This window comes from Sturnus vulgaris, unplaced genomic scaffold (assembly GCF_052056855.1).
Source record: "Sturnus vulgaris isolate bStuVul1 unplaced genomic scaffold, bStuVul1.hap1 Scaffold_195, whole genome shotgun sequence".
NCBI lineage: Eukaryota > Metazoa > Chordata > Aves > Passeriformes > Sturnidae > Sturnus > Sturnus vulgaris.
This window is the reverse complement of record NW_028276170.1, coordinates 10,976,195-10,992,122: the sequence shown is the minus strand read 5'-3', so window position 1 is coordinate 10,992,122 and position 15,928 is coordinate 10,976,195. Positions and strand designations below refer to the sequence as shown.

The 15,928-nt window shown below is 52.3% G+C and overlaps 1 protein-coding gene across 1 annotated transcript; it reads right to left on the bottom strand.

Moving 5' to 3' along the window:
* Window positions 1–7,139: 7,139 nt before the first annotated feature.
* On the bottom strand, window positions 7,140–12,200 carry LOC148218075 (uncharacterized). Its single transcript, XM_088158171.1, has 2 exons — window positions 12,100–12,200; window positions 7,140–9,329 (listed from the first exon to the last, which is right to left on the bottom strand). The coding sequence occupies exon 2, from the start codon at window positions 9,300–9,302 to the stop codon at window positions 8,145–8,147; it is 1,158 nt and encodes a 385-aa protein (XP_088014297.1). The 5' UTR covers window positions 9,303–9,329; window positions 12,100–12,200; the 3' UTR covers window positions 7,140–8,144.
* Between the last annotated feature and the right edge of the window lie 3,728 nt (window positions 12,201–15,928).

The following is a 15,928-nucleotide window of genomic DNA, read 5'->3' as shown; positions in this document are numbered from 1 at the left end:
TTTCCCTCAGTGTCACAATGGTCCCAGGCTTTCATGTGTCCTCACAGTGACACAATATCCGCACAGTTCCACGTGTCCCCTCAGTGTCACAATGGCCCCACGCTTCCAGGAGGCTCTGCAGCGGCACAGTGGCCCCAGTGTTCCATGTGTCCCCTAGTGAGACAATGGCCTCAGTGTTCCATGTGTCCCCTCAGTGAGACAATGGTCTCAGGGTTCCATATGTCCCCTCAATGTCACAATGGCCCCAAAGTGTCATGTGTGACCTCAGTGTCACAATGGCCCCACAGTTCCACCTGTCCCCTCAGTGTCACAGACGAGCAGCACTGGAGTGGGAGCAGCACCACTGGAGGGGTTGCAGCTGCACTGGAACAGGAGCAGTGGCTGTGGAACAACAGGGGAGAAGCTGTGGAACACAAGTCCTGTGAGGAGCAGCTGAGGGAGCTGGGAATGTTTATCCTGGGGAAGAGGAGGCTCAGGGGAGACCTCATCACTCTCTACAACTCCCTGACAGGAGGGTGCAGCCTGGTGGGGGTCGAGCTCTTCTCATAGGGAACAGGGACAGGACAAGAGGACACAGCCTTAACTGCACCAAAGGAAGGTTTATCCTGAACATTAGAAAGAATTTATTCACAGAAAAGGTGATTGGGCATTGGAATGGGCTGCCCAGGGAAGTGATGGAGTCACTTGTAAATGGGGTAACTGCACCACCTAATTAGTGCCTTGTCTTAATTTTCTTTTGTTTTTACTCAGAGTCAGGATTAAAAACACGAAGGAGGTGAATTTTCTCGAGTTTGGGCTTGGTTGTTTAATAAATTTATTTAAAGTACAGAGAATTCTGCAACATGTCTAGCCACCAGCTAAAAGCCAGCACAATGGAGGCGTATTGAGCTAGTTACAAGGTTTTTCAAATTTAAAAAGTTCAATAAAGAACTAACACCTATATTATTTATACTTTTCACTGAATAACCAAACTCCTGTGACCCACTGTGCAGCATTAACTGTCCAAACAGAAAGTACTACCTGAAACCATGAAGAAGGAAGAAGAAGACAGAAAGAGACAACACTTAAAACCTTCCATCTTGTTCCATACTCCTTACTATATTCTAAAAACCCCAAATTCCAAACCCTTCACCATGTGAAATCACACACTTTCATTCCAATAATACACCTGTGACTCCAGCTCTATTATTCAAATTTGGAAGCCTTCTCCAAGGCCTCAAGTCAAAAGCAGTGTTCTCCTGGGGGTCAGTGTCAGAAAGTACCAAAACTTCAAAACTCCCAGGTTTCTGGGATCCAACAGTCACCATCCCTGGAGGTGTTTAAGGAAAGACTGGATGTGGCACTCAGTGCCATGGGCTGGTGACAAGGTGCTGTTGGGTCATTGGTTGGACTGGATGATCTCAAAGGTCTTTTCCAACCTCAATTCTGTGATTCCGTGATTCAATGGAGCATCAATGGCAAATGGGTGGATAAAGAGTGGAACAGGCCTGGCAGCTGTTCTGGGAGCAGTGCTGGAGATGCCGAAGGGAACGGCGGCGGAGCGGGAATGGAGCGGCGCCGGAGATGCCGAAGCTGCGGGACACAGAGCGGCTCCGAGCGCTGTGTCCTGCAGGAGCCAGCCCTGCACACCAGAGCCGAGCCCGTCAGGCTGACCCAGAGCAGGGGGCAGGGGCAGGAATTGCTGCTGGGCCATGGGAGCTGTGGATCGAGTGCATTTAATGGTGACTTGGGGCTTTGATTCTTGTCACTGCAGCCACATTCTGTGGTGCCAGGACCGTTCCAGTTCATCTGAAGTCACGAACTCAGGACAAACTCAGAACAAAAGGAATCAAACTGCCTTCTCAGCTGCAGGGGAACACATCTTGGTTTAATGATTTCTGATACAGGAGCCAAACTGGGTCAGTTATTGGTCTGTGGTTTGTTCTAATCCAGGAACAATTTGCAAAGTACTGACATTTGGCATTAAAAACGAGCAATATGCCTCATCATCTGAATATTGCATATGGAGTACAGAGCTATTTCTGGTTGTTAATATTGCATTTTGTCTTCTTTTTCTTCCTCTGCCAGAGTCAGGATTAAAAGCTCAAGAGACAGTATGTTGTGTTCAGACTCATATGTTTATTCATTTTTATCTAAATTACAGTGAATTCTACAGCACGTCTAGCTAACAAGCTAAAAATGGTGATGTATCTCTGTCTTTACAAGGCCTTTTAAGGCCTAACTGTCCATTTAAGAATGAACACCTATATTATTTTTACGTTTAACCCATTAACCAATCACCCGTGACCTGCAATGTGGAATTTCCTATCCAATTAAACAAGACCCTACCTAGACCCATGAATAAGAAGGTGAAGAAGAAAGAAACCTCCAGTTTGCCTTCTACATATGACTATATTCTAAAACCCTAAATTCCAAAATTTCCACCATGTGATATTACACACTTTTATTTAAACTACACACCAGTGATCCCAGTTCTGTCATTCAATTTTGGAAGCCTTCGCCACAGTCTCAGGTCAAAAACTGTATTTTCTTGTGGGACAGTGTCTGTCAGCACAGAAAGTCTAAAACTCTCGGTGTCCAGGGTTCCAACAGTTATGATCAAGGAAACAACTGGAATTATTTTCTTTCCTGCTTTCACTTTTTCTTCCTCTCTCTGGGTTTAAGCCTCCACCAGTCCCTGCAGGTCTGCTTTCCATAATCTGCTCCTCTGGAGTTGGGATGTGACAAATGAGCAGTGGAAAGAGGGAGGATAATGGATAATGGACCATTCCAACTGCAAAATCTGCATTAGCAGCCTCTGGATTTCCAGTGTTTAGAAATTCTCATGTTTTAAACTACCTGACCAAATCCCATGTTTCTCTCTTTTGCCCTGGCTGAAATCCTTCCTTTGGCCTTGTTTAGGAACTCACCCTCAGAAACACCTCATTGCAGACGCTTTTCTGTTGGTTTTGATAAGAGATGACAAGAAAATCAGCACGAGGGGGAGGGATGAGGGAGAGGGGAAAAACAATTCCTTCCTTGTGTCTTACTTGTGGAAAGTCTCCTCTAGAGGTTGTGCTGCAGCTGGAGACTTGGCCAGAGGGAAGTGATTGAGCTGAGGCAGCAGAGGCATCTCCTCCCTGGTTTGTAGCCCTGGGGCTGGGAGGGGACACAGGTGCCCCCCTTGCACCCCACAACCCCCTGGAATGGGGGATTCTCCCTGCCTCTGCCAGGTGCTCCTTATCCATGCCTGGCCTGGGTGCTCCTGGTCTGAGCTCCCTCCCATGGTCATTCCTGATGGTGGGGAGTGGGAGGGAGGAGTTCAGTGCCAATCTGGGAGGTGCCAGCAGGGTCAGAGATGTGGGGAGGTGACAGTGACAGAGTGACAGGATGTGCAGATGGACACAGGGACAAGACAACACCTCTTGGGGAAACCTCTTGGAGATTTGGGCGGTTTTTGTTTGTAAAATACACACGGACACAGAGCAAAGCTTTGCTCAAAGGGTTTATTGATTATTCAGGGGGAATGGCCCAGGGCTCAAAGGGTTCAGGGGGTTCCTCCAGGGATGATCATCTCCTCATGCCACCAGAGGGGATCAGGACAATGGTGTCCCCACAGCTTGCAATCCTAAAAATCAAAACCCAGAAGGTGACCTCTGGTGCCCACTGGGAAATGAGAGGGGCCCTGTCCCCACCCCTCTCCCTGCAGGCACGGCTCACCTAGACACCCAGAGAGGCAGCCAGGCGCTTCTGCCGCAGAACAGCCTCCAGCTTCTCAACAAGAGGGGGCTGGGGACAAACACAGCATTAGAGACACACTGGGGGCACTGGGCTGCACTGGGAGGTGGGGAAAGAACAGGGGTCATTGGGGAAGGGGCCTGTGGGGGGAAATGGGGGGCAGGAGCTGCTGTGCTCCTGCCCAGAAGCCCTGGGGTCCTGCCAAGAGGCACAGCTGGGGCAGGGGCTGCGTCCTGGGTCACCCAGGGGGGTGCTGGGGGAACAGGGATGGGAATGCAATGGGGGCCTGGGAAAGGGGCGCTCTGGGGAGGATCTGTGGGGCAGGGGAGTTGTCTGGGGTGTCAGTTGGGGTTCACTGGGCTGTGCTGGGACAAACTGGGATGGTCTGGGGTGTGGTGGCCATGCAACGGGAGGGTCTGACACTGCCAGAACTCGTGGTACCCACCAGGGGCGTCTCCAGGATCGCGACATCGTCTACATCAATCTGCAGAGAGACCAGGAGACCTCGCTGGGCACTGGGATGGCCCCGGTGCCAGCAAAGGATGGGGGGACACAACTGTCCCCAAATTCCCAGAGGGAATGCCCTCCAATCCCAGCACCCCACTCACCTCCCGCAGATCATCTTGGGTTCCTTCCAGGAGCGCCTGGGAAACAAGAACAAAACTTTAACCTGGATTAGATCCAGTGGGGCTGTGGGGGGACAGGGAGCAGGGTGGAGGTGATGGGGTGGGAATTCAGGGCCTCCAAGGAGATCTGTTTGAGGTGGAGGGAGAGCCAAAGACACTGAACTGGGGTCAATGGAGGGCCCAAGGGACTGGGCTGGGTCTGGGGAAGGGGCTCGGTGTGAGGTACAGGGGAGGAGAAAGGAATTGCAGGGTAGGGACATGGGAATGCAAGGGAGGGGCTGGGTGGGGACAGAAGAACGAGGATGGGTGGGGACAAAAGCGACAGGACCGAGTGAGGATTTGGGAAGGGTGGGGGGTGACTCGGGGAACTGTTGAAGGGGAACCCGCTGCAGTGAGCAGGAAGAAAGGCAAAGGATTCACGGGAGGAGACATGGAAGGAAAGGCCTCGGGAATGGTCAGTGGGAGGCGTTTGGGGACCCTGGAGAGGACACAGAGGAGGAAGCAGGGACGGAATTCCTGAAGAAACCGAAAGGGTGGGATGGGAGGGGACAAAGGGCAGGGTGTGGGGACAGCGTTTGTCTGGTGCCTCACCTTGGCCTGTGCCGGGGGGCACAGCAGGATGGAGAAGAGCAGGGCCACGCTGAGCACAGCCACCTTCATCTTCCTCTCGCACTGGGCAGTGCTGGCTGAGGCTGCAGCAGGGCAGGAGCACCTTTATCCCTGCCGGGACTCCTCCCTGCGCCCTCCCTGACAGCCCCCAGGCCAAAGCCCGGCTTGGCACAGCCCCCAGCCCTGGCCACAAGCCCAGCCCTGGCACAGAGTCCATCCCGGCTGTGGCACGGATCCAGCCCCGCTCCCCGCATCCCTGCAGCTTCCTGCACGGGGTAGCTGCCCCTGGAGGGGACCGGGCACCCGGGGGGCCGAGGGGGGCAGGCAGGGATCCAAAGGCAGCTGGGGACCCTGTGGGGACACCCCCACTCCAACACAATCCATCCTCCAACAGCCCCCAGCCCCACACCCCCCATCTCCCGGTACCCCTCCCCTCCAAGGGTTTTTCCTTCCAGACACCCCAGAGCTGACCCCAGCCACTCACCCAGTGGGTCTGAGCAGAATTGCCACTGTTCATCCTCCTGCCCCACGGAGAAACAGGAGATGGACTGACCCCCTCTTCTTGGGACAACGAGACTCCGGAATATTGGAAAATTGGGATATGATAGGACAGAGGTGTCATGAACCTGGGAAATAGCCAGGTGATTTGAATCTCCAGGCACTGGAGACACTGGAGAGAACTGGGAAATGATCACCTCAAGACAAGGCTGAAGCTTGAGGAATTGCTCAGGTGTGGCACTTCCCACATCCACACCACCCATTATTTCCACAGCTCTGGGCTGTCCCACGGGGAAAGCTCTGGGAGAAAACAGGCAGCGGGGGAATCACAGCCATGGACAGCTCTCAGGAACCACTTCTCAGGGGATTTTCACTTCTTGGATGCCCAAGATGTCTGAATGTCTTCCTGGTGCTTCAGGCCCTGGGTAAACAGGGCTTATCAGAGATTCTGACAGGACCAACATCCCTCCCCTGACTGGGCACCTCTGTTTGTCCAATTAGATCCCAATGGCTGCTCTAGGAGAAGTGCCAACTTCCCCATATTCCTTGGGATGGGCACATCCTGCTCAGGGCCAGTGCTGGCTTGGGCAAAGGCCAGGGCATTGCAGAGACCCTGTATGGGGACAAGGGCCTTGGGGAGCTGTGGGCAAGTCCCAGGCAGGGACAGAGCTGGAGTGGGAGCTTTGTTGGGGATGGGGTCGCTGGCCCCGGCTGCCTGCTCTGCTCCCTGATGGATTTCTACCCTGCCGACATCCAGCTGAGCTGGTTCCAGGACCAGCAGGAGCTCTCAGGACACGTGGTGGCCACCGACCTGGTCCCCAACAGAGACTGGATTTCTACCAGCTCCTGGTGCTGCTGGAAACCGCCCCCGGCACGGGGTCAGCTCCAGCTCCAGGTGGAGCACGTCAGCCTGGAGCACCCCCTGAGCCGGCACTGGGGCACGGCCCGGACCCCACAGCGGGGGGGAGTGAGGGAGGTATTGGGGGGACTGGTAGGGGAATTGAGGTGTGCTGGGAGTAACAGGGAGAGAGTTTAAGATAGCCTGGTTTAAACTGGGAGTAAGGCTGGGGGTTCTAGAATGGCTGAGGAGTCTGAAGGATGTTGGGGAGGGTGGGATGGGGTTCCGGGGGTCCTGGTGGGCACTGGGAGGGAGTCTGGGGATGCTGGGTGTAACTGGGAGGGATTTGAGTGAGCCTGGAGGGGATGGAAGATCAGGAATGGAAAAGCAGGGGTTGGAATGAGGTTGGTCGTGCTGGAAAGAGACTGGGAGGAGATTTTAAGGGGTCCTACGTGGGCTGGAGGCAATTGGGAGGGTGCTTAGAGGGGTTTCGGGTATCTGTGACAGGTCTGGGGGGGTTCTGACCCTTGTGAACCCCCAGAGATGTTGCCAGACACCGTCGACACCAAGGTGCTGATTGGGATTGGGGACTCCGTGCTGGGCTTCATCTTCCTGGAGTTCGGCTTCTACCTGTGCAAGAAGGTGAGAGGGGGTCCTAACGAGTCGTGGGCCCCCTCCTCCAGAGCCTGTGTGCTCCCCCTGGGGAACCCTGGCTCAGTGTTACCCCCTTTTCTCTGCCCACAAAGCTCCTGTCCCAGCAGCCGCTGCAGACCCTGCTGTCACCATCCGCTATTAACGCAGAGTGGGGGTCGTGATGGTTCTTTTGATCTCAAAGGTGCAAACAGGCAAAATGCAGGGGACAAAATCAGTTTATTCAACAGCAGAAAATCAGTTTATTCAACAACAGCAATGCATTTCATCAAATGCCAACAATTCAGTTACGGTAAAGGGGAGAGGTATAGGAAACAAAGTATAGGGAAAGGGGAAGGAAAGGAAGGGATGGGAGAATAGCTACCAACAGATGAGACGGGCGTCCTCACGGGTCATCCGATAGACGAGTCTTCGTCCGTGGGGAGATCTCAGGGGTCTTCTCCAGGGGGTCTTCATCAGTGGAGAGATCTCAAAGGGTCTTTCCCAGAGGGTCGCTCTTTTATAGCCCTTCTCCAAAGCGAGTGGCCTCTGGCCAAGAGGTGGGAAGTTTTATGGACCATTGTGTGGTGCTGCAGGAGACAGGTACGGACAAGCAGTCCTCAGTTGGTACAACACAGTCTCTGGTTGGTGCCACAACAGCACAGTCCAGTGAACACAATACACCAGCACACAGTCACGAGCATCCACCTGGCCCGGCCAGTAAACCATTGTCCAGAGTCAGCCTGGGTGGGGTCCTCGAGGTCTCCTTGCGACGATCGGGAGGCAAAATCGAGGGGAATTTCGGACCGACCCTTACACCTGCCCAGGTGGGGAACACTGGGTGCTGTGAGTCTGCCCGGCAACCGGTGAGTCATCACAGCTGCTCTCTCTCATTGGCTGAATCTTCTTCATCGCATTCTCTGATTGGCTGAGGAGAGGCCCGGGAGTTGAGAGAAGGAACAGGAGAGATCCCGCCCCGAGCACCGGCACGGGAACAACAGAGCCAGCCTGGGCACAGCGAGGGAATTTATTATAACCAAATCACAGCAGCACAAGGAGAAGGGAAAGAAATCTCTCCAACCCCTTTCCCCTATCCAACAGGGATCACCAGAGCTCTGCCCAACGGGGATCACTGGGGATCATCCAACACCGATCCTCCCATGGGGGATGGAGCTGGAGCACAGCACGAAGCTCTTCCCACACTCGGGGCACTCACAGGGCTTCCCTTAGTGGTGACTCCGTTGGTGTTGGGTCAAGGTTGAGCTCCTGGAGAAGCTCTTCCCACACTCAGGACACTCGTAGGGCCTCTCCCCAGTGTGGATGCGCCGGTGGACAGTGAGATGGGAGTTCTGCTTGAATCCCTTCCCGCAGTCAGGGCAGGAGAATGGCCTCTCCTCTGTGTGAATCCGCTCATGTACGAGGAGATTAAAGGTGGTCTGAAACCTCTTCCCACACTTGGGACACTTGTAGGGCCTCTCCCCAGTGTGGATGCGCCGGTGGAGAGTGAGGGTGGAGTTGCGGTTGAATCTCTTTCCGCAGTCGGGGCAGCGGAAGGGCCTCTCATCTGTGTGAATCCGCTCATGTCTGACGAGAGTGGAGCTTCTCTGAAACCTCTTCCCACACTTGAGACACTCGTAGGGCCTCTCCCCAGTGTGGGTGCGCCGGTGGTTTATCAGGCCGGAGCTCCACCCAAAGCTCTTCCCACATTCCAAGCAGCTGTAGGGCCCTTCCCCTGTGTGGATCACCTGGTGCCGGATCAGGCTGGAGCTGTAGTTGAAACTCTTCCCACATTGCCCACACTGGTAGGGCTTTTCCCCAGTGTGGATCACCTGGTGCCGGATCAGGCTGGAGCTGTCGGTGAAGCTCTTCCCACATTCCCCACACTCGTAGGGCCCTTCCTCTGTGTGGATCATCTGGTGCCGGATCAGGCAGAAGCTGTCTCTGAATCCCTTCCCACATTCCCCACACTCGTAAGGCTTTTCCCCAGTGTGGATCATCTGGTGCTGGCGCAGGTTGGAGCTGTTCCTGAAGCTCTTCCCACAATCCCCACACTCATAGGGCTTTTCCCCAGTGTGGACTCTCTGGTGCCGGATCAGGCTGGAGCTGTTGATGAATCCCTTCCCACATTCCCCACACTCATAGGGCTTTTCGCCAGTGTGGATCCTCTGGTGCTGGATCAGCTGGGAGCTGTACCTGAAACCCTTCCCACATTCCGAGCACTCGTGGGGCTTCTCCCCTCCAGGAGGCTTCTCCACCAGCTCTGAGCTCTGCCTGGATCTCCGGCCGCCTTCCTGGCTCAGGGAGGGTCTTTCCTCCTCGCAGCTCCCTGGGCTGGGTTTGCAGCCCCTCCTCAAGAGGGATCTCCGGGGCTTTTCCTCCTCCATCTGCCAATGCCTTGGGAATGACAAATCCTGGTTTGGGGAAAAAACAAGAGAAGAGTGTGTTGGGCTGGGTGTTCCTCCTTGTCCAAGTGCAACTCAGGAACTCATTGGGCATCTTGTGTCTGTAAGAACCTCCAAAACACCAAGATTCAAACCAAAAATCCTCCAAACATCATGACGCAGATCAAAACCCCCACAAACACCAAGATTTAGCCAAAACCCTCTCCAAAATAGAAAGATTCAACTGCTGCAAAAAACCAAAGCACCAACATTTAGCCAAATAAAGCTCAGAAATACCAAGATTAACCCATGTGAAAATCATGGATCCCCCTCTCCGGTCACCTGCTGCATGCGATGGGGACAATGCTCCTGAGGCCTGGGGAGAGGCTGCAGATACAGGGAGGGGGGAACCTTGTGCTCCTTCCTGTTTCTTCTCTTCCTACTCCTGTGTCCCTACTCTTCCTCCTATTATTCCTCTTTCTCCTGCACAATCCCACCTGCTCCTCCCACGTGCATCCATGGCTGCTTTAGGAATACAATGGGACCTTCACAAGCCCTTGCACCCCCAGAGCTCAGGTCAGGTTGAAAGAACAAACAGGAAATAAAGAAACACCTTTGGAAGCTGGTGATAGAAGCCAAGATGCCATGGCTACGGCTTTTGCCATTGGCTTTGGCCAGAAAAAGTGCCAGATCCAGGGCAGATATTCCATTATCTCCCTTGGAATTGGTGTGTGAAATTTTTTACCCTGGTAATTCTCCATCTAGTGGAGAATAATCCTACTTTTGTGTTGTCAGTTAGGTTTGGGCCAAGGATGTGACAAGCAATTTTTACTCCTTGGAGAAGAAGTAGGAAAATCTTGATTGCATTGGAAATTTTTGTGTATATTTTTGAATGGCTCTTAATGATGGCAACATTTCCATATGGGTTTTTCCATGTTCACGTTTAGGGTGGATTTTGCAATACCAGAAAAGCTTTAAAGGTGATGCTTCAATGCATAAACATTTAAGAAATATTGTTAAAAAGGAAAAAAAAATGGCAAAAAATAATGCAGATTGTGGGGGTGCACTTGTGGATCACCCAATGACTGCTCTGGAATAGAAGCATTGGATCCAGGCACAGCCAGGAGAGGAGCTTTAGAAATGCAAATTAACACAGCTAGGGCAAAGTGTGCACCATGTACCAGGGTCTTGTTCCCTGGGAGAGGAATTTCGCTGATTTCCTCTGCCCCTCACCCCCAGCTCTGCCTGCTTGCACAGATGGAATTTGCACAACTAAAGGCAGAGCCCATAGTGAGGATATCTGACTGCAACAGAAATTGGTTAAGCTGCAAAGAGAAACAGCAAAGGAAAACGTTGTGAAAACTTCATGAAAAATGTGGGAGGGGGGAATAATCCCTCTCCCCAGTCCAACATGTGCTGTCACTGTTCAGAGAAATCAGTTGGGAATCCAAGTATTTGATGATTATTTAGAGAAAAGTGGTCAATTGATGCAGCCCTGGCTGGAGGGAGCACCCAAAAATGGGAAAAAGATGAACGGCCACCAGAACAAATCCTACAACACCACGGACCAGCCCCTGGAAGCCCTAATGATTTCGTACCAGGAGACAAAAAAAATCCATCCATAATTTGAGTGGCATAATTAGGTTAAAAACTGTCCTCGAAATAATAACTAAACAGACAGCTCCAGCTCCTGACTTTACTGCCCACCAATCCAAGGAAATGAACAATGAGACATGTCACCATGGGATAGAATCAGATTATCTATTAAAAGAAGGAGAGGAGTTTGTGGAAAATTAAATGATTGAAACTGCTATTTGCAAACAGATGATAACCAAAAAGTGGTGAAACAGATAACAAAGGAAAGAAGAAAACAGCTCATATTCCAATCCAAATGTAGAAAGGATGGGAATGGGACACGTTTTCGTGGTTCCCTGGCAGACCATGGGTTAAACGAATGCTGCTCCTCCTCTGATGTGCTGCAGCAACTCTCATCCTTTTACCATGCACTGAGTGCAGCTCATTCAGCAGGTGAGCAAGGGGATGCAGGTGGCAGCCAGGCCTCCTGATCCAGAAACGGCTACAAAAGGACAGGGAATGAGGTCACTGAGAATAATCCCAAAATCAAAGAGGATCCAGGAAAAGAGACTAAGTCAATGGTAATAAAGTTAGTAAAGATAATTATTGAGAAAATGAGAAGAGGGTTTGAACAGAGTAAGATGAATGTGCCTGGAGACAGGGCCAGGAATTTGTACAAAAGGAAGTAACAAGACAAACCATCATTTTCAGAAAATTAATTGGTACGGACAACTGCTCAGCCAAGATCCTTCTCAATTCCTGAACTTCGAGAAGGAGAAACACTTAACAGAGCCGGGAATATCGGATGTTATACAAAAGGAGGGGTGCATATTAACGAGGGCATGAAGTAGGCGGATCGCGAAGTCTGAACCCTCCAAGTACCTCAGGCAGTGGGGAAAGGGAGAGGGAGATCCGGCCGGGAAAATGAGGATAGAAAGGCGGCTGCGTTTTAGAGACCGCATGGCAAATGCCGCATGGCCTCTCCCCTTGTTCATGAATAAAGTGACTTTTACAGGACTCCTCTGTCTCTTTTGTGCACACAAACCTCTCGCCACGTGAATTATCCCGTAGAGCCCCAGAGACAAGGGCAGCTACCTCTGTGCTACCCACAGCAACCGGGACGAGCCAGCGCTGCTCCGGCACCGGCTCCTGCCGAGGCTGCAGGTGGGTCTGGGCTCCATCCCGGACTCACCCCCAGCTCCCAGCGCCCTCAGCTCCCGCTCACCCCGAGCTCCCGGCGGTTCAGGGCAGCAGCGGTTCCTTGGCCTCCTGCCCGCTCCTCAAGCGAGGTTTCCGAGAAATGGCGGAGCTCGGGCAAAGGGAGCAGAGTCCGTGCCGCGTGCAGAGCCCGCCCCTCGCGGCGATTGGCTGGTTCCGCTGTCACTCCTCGAATTCGCGCGCTGATTGGGCAGAGCCGGGGAGAGCCCGGCCCCGGGGCCGCCGCCACCAGGAGACAAAGAGCGAGCGAGGGGGACGGGGCTTGTGTGACTTAGAGCAAAGGATAAATCCATCTCAAACAAAAGATGTTCTTAACAAGCAAAAAGGTTTTCACAGACAAACAAGAAAGCTGGCGTGGCAAGTAGAGAAAAGATCTCAGAATTTTCCAATGCAAGAAAACTGAAAAAGTACTTCGAGCTTAAAGTGTGTCATACTAACCTTTGGTGATTGGACAATAGTAACATGAATATGGTAATGTTAGTAGTAAGGATAGGCTATAGGTAACAGTAAAGGATGCTCTGTAATGGAAAGTATAGAATGCACTGTAACCAGAACTAGAGAAGCTTCAGACGAACCTACAGCTGTGGCTGAAAAGGCTCCACGACCTGTGAATTGCGGTATCATCTGGATACAAAAAACAGCATTTTAAAGAGCCGTCTGGAGCCCCACATAGCTCGTTTTGGCTCTTACAGACGGGCACACACAGACACACAGACACACACACACAGACACACACACACACACACACACACACACCCCCACCCCAGCACATCCGTGCTACACACACACCCACCTAGGCACAGTCTCCACTAATGCTCACCTGCCCACAGGCACAAGACCTGTTGTCCTTAGAGAGCTCGTGCACACGAACACGTGCAGTGTCATTGACACACGGATGTCCCACACAGAGCCGTGCTCACCCTTGCGGAGCTGTGCACACCTACAAGCACAGAGCTGTGCACAGACTCCACACACGTGTACACAGCAGTGCACAGATGTGAACAGTGCTGTGCACACCCGCACACATGGACACTGTGCAAAGCGGGACGGGCACTCTTACATCTGGACACGCTAGAAAATATCCGTGTGTGCAGCTGTGCACACTGACACACGTGTGCACTTCGGTGTCTGTGTGTGCACACAGAGCTCTGCACACTGGCACACGTGTGCACTGCACTTTTCTAGAGCCCTCCTGGCCCCGACCCCCCTGTGGGTCTCTCTGTGGGATCATAACACGGTGGGGATGGGGACAGGAGAGTGGAATATGGGTGGGACACTGTGGCACAGTTCATGCCTACAATTAGTTAAAATATGTCACTAGAAGTTCTTCTTACTTCCCCAACCCTCCCCCACACACATACTCGAAGACAGGTCCCGCATTCCTGCAGGCAGCACAAGGCTTCACAAAACCCGGTCTTTGGGGACAATTTCTTAGTTATTTCACTCTGGCGAGGCTCGGGGGGGGGGGGACAAGGGGACTGTTCCTCTCCTCACATGTTCTTAGGGACAACTAACCCTGTTCCTTTCTTCATCTCACTCTCTGCAGAGCTCTGCCCACCATCATTCGCCTTTAATGAAGAAACAAAAGACAACCTAGAAATCTCCTTCCCAGTGCAAACAACACGCAGAGAATCTGTGCTGGAAACAGAACACCCGTGGTGAACAGTGAGCTTGTTCTGCACAAACAGGAAAGGCCAGGCCAGTGCCCACATGAGACGAGTCACATCCAGTGCTTGCCACCCTCCCAGGCAATATTCAACCTCTCAGCCTCACAGACCTCTGTTCTAGTACTCCCCGTGGGGTCCTGGAAAGAGAATGGTGGCACATCTACTGCCTGCTACCCCCCTCTAGGCAATATTCAACTGTTTCGTTCACAGACTCATCTTCCAGCACTCTCAGTGGGCTCAGCAGAGCCACTTCCCACTGGTGGGGGCAAAGAGCACCCTCTGTGCCTTTGTGGTGGGAGCAGACAGTGTTGTCTCAAAGGAAAGGTCAGAGAGAGACGAAGCTGGACCTCTGCCTCCTGTCCCTCACCCCACAAGGGCAGGAGGGCACAAAGCTGAGCTTTTTTTTTTCTTTTTCTGTCCTGTCATTTCCGGGAGCTTGACTATCTCGAAGGAGAGGATTAGAAGGATTTCTTGAGGATCACTGCCAGTGCACAGCACACATGGCATCCCTCACCCCTTACATCATCATGGGATGGAGGGGTAGGAACCAACAACAGCCCTACCCCACTGCTCCAGAAGCCAAAACCCCCATGCAAGCATTTAGTTATGGCCTTCTTAGAGAAGCACATTCCCACGTGAGAGCCCTCCCGCACAGCCGGGCTGGTTCTCCACCCTCGGCCGCGCTGTCCGCGCCACCTCTGGGCTGGCGAACGCCGGGAGTTGCTGGGCTGGGTTTGATGGCCCCGCTCAGCGCTTTCGGCCGCTGCTCACGCCGCACCCTCGCGATTTTCGCTGGCAATCAATGCAGATTGGCCAGGAAAATCCAGAAAGCAAAAAATGGAGACCAAGGGCATTCCAGAAGGGGTTTCCTGCAGCCAGACACACAGCAGCAATTTCCAGGAGCTGTCACTTGCTAGTCCACGGCTTTAAGGATGCTGTGGTGTTGCCGCAGGAGAAGACCCTTGGGTGTTGTGCTGGAACAGGTTCCTGCAGAAGAAAAGGTGATGTTCCTATGTGCAGGGAACTCTGTGGTATCAGCAGTGGAGGAGCAGGGTGAGGAAGATCTCCAGCCTTGGGATATTTCTGCAAGAGCCTTCACCCCTGCCAGAGCCTGGGTGAGAGCAGCCAGAGTGCAGAGGGAGGCAGCCCTTTGGACAGGCGTCCCTGCTCCGTCAGAGCCACGGCTGTGAGACAAACAGCCTCATCCCTGAGGATGCAGATGGGCAGGAAATGCCTGGAAGTAAAAAGGGGAGCCCAGCCATCTCCAAGAAGCTGTTCCCAGAGGCAAGTGTCCCAGCAGGAAGTGTCCTGGAGCCACTTGTGTTCAGCCTACAGTCAGTTCCCAGAACGCTGTCCCTGTTCCAGTGGGGAACCCCCCACGCTTTGCAGCGGGAAAGATTCACATGAAACCAAGGAGGCTCTTGCATCTGCAGGAAGCTTCTCCCCTCTGCTAGTGAGATGGCCTCTGACTACCAGGAATGTGTTTACAGATTAAGATCTGATCTTCTTCGGAGCATTAGTGTTAAATACGTTAGGATTTTCTCGGAGACTTGTCAGAATGTTCCCACTGTTTTGGATTTGACTGGTGTGATAATTGACAAAAGATTCGTGTTAATCACAAAAGCATTGGGGTTTGTATAAACCAGAATACTAAGCTCTGAAATGAAGCATGGACACTAGATAAAGGAAATTATATGATTAAATAATTCTGTTTAAAATCACATTGTTATGTTATATTATGTTGTATTATCTTACATTATAATATGTTATGTTATGTTTTTCAAATAAGTTGTATCGGCTACCCGCTTGCAAAATCAGACTTCCCAAAAAGCCCTTCCTGCCTTTGTCTGATCAATGCTGCCTATCTCAAGGACCAGACTCCAAGAACTTCTCTGGTGATTATCTACAAGGACCGGATGGCTATCTGTGACTGATTATCACCCAAAGGCTTTGTGAATTTGTGTACAACGAGAACCCACAGTATAAGAAGAGGCTGCAAACCAAGGTTGGGTGGAGCGTGGAGTGGGCGGTGACCCCTCACGTTCCCCAGCGCTGCTTGCTCTTTCTTTATCAAATAAAGCAATCTAAATTTTGCTGAATATCGAGACTTTTGTCTCTCATTTATAACAACTAGAATATGTACTACTTCTCTGGCCTCTAAGATCTTTT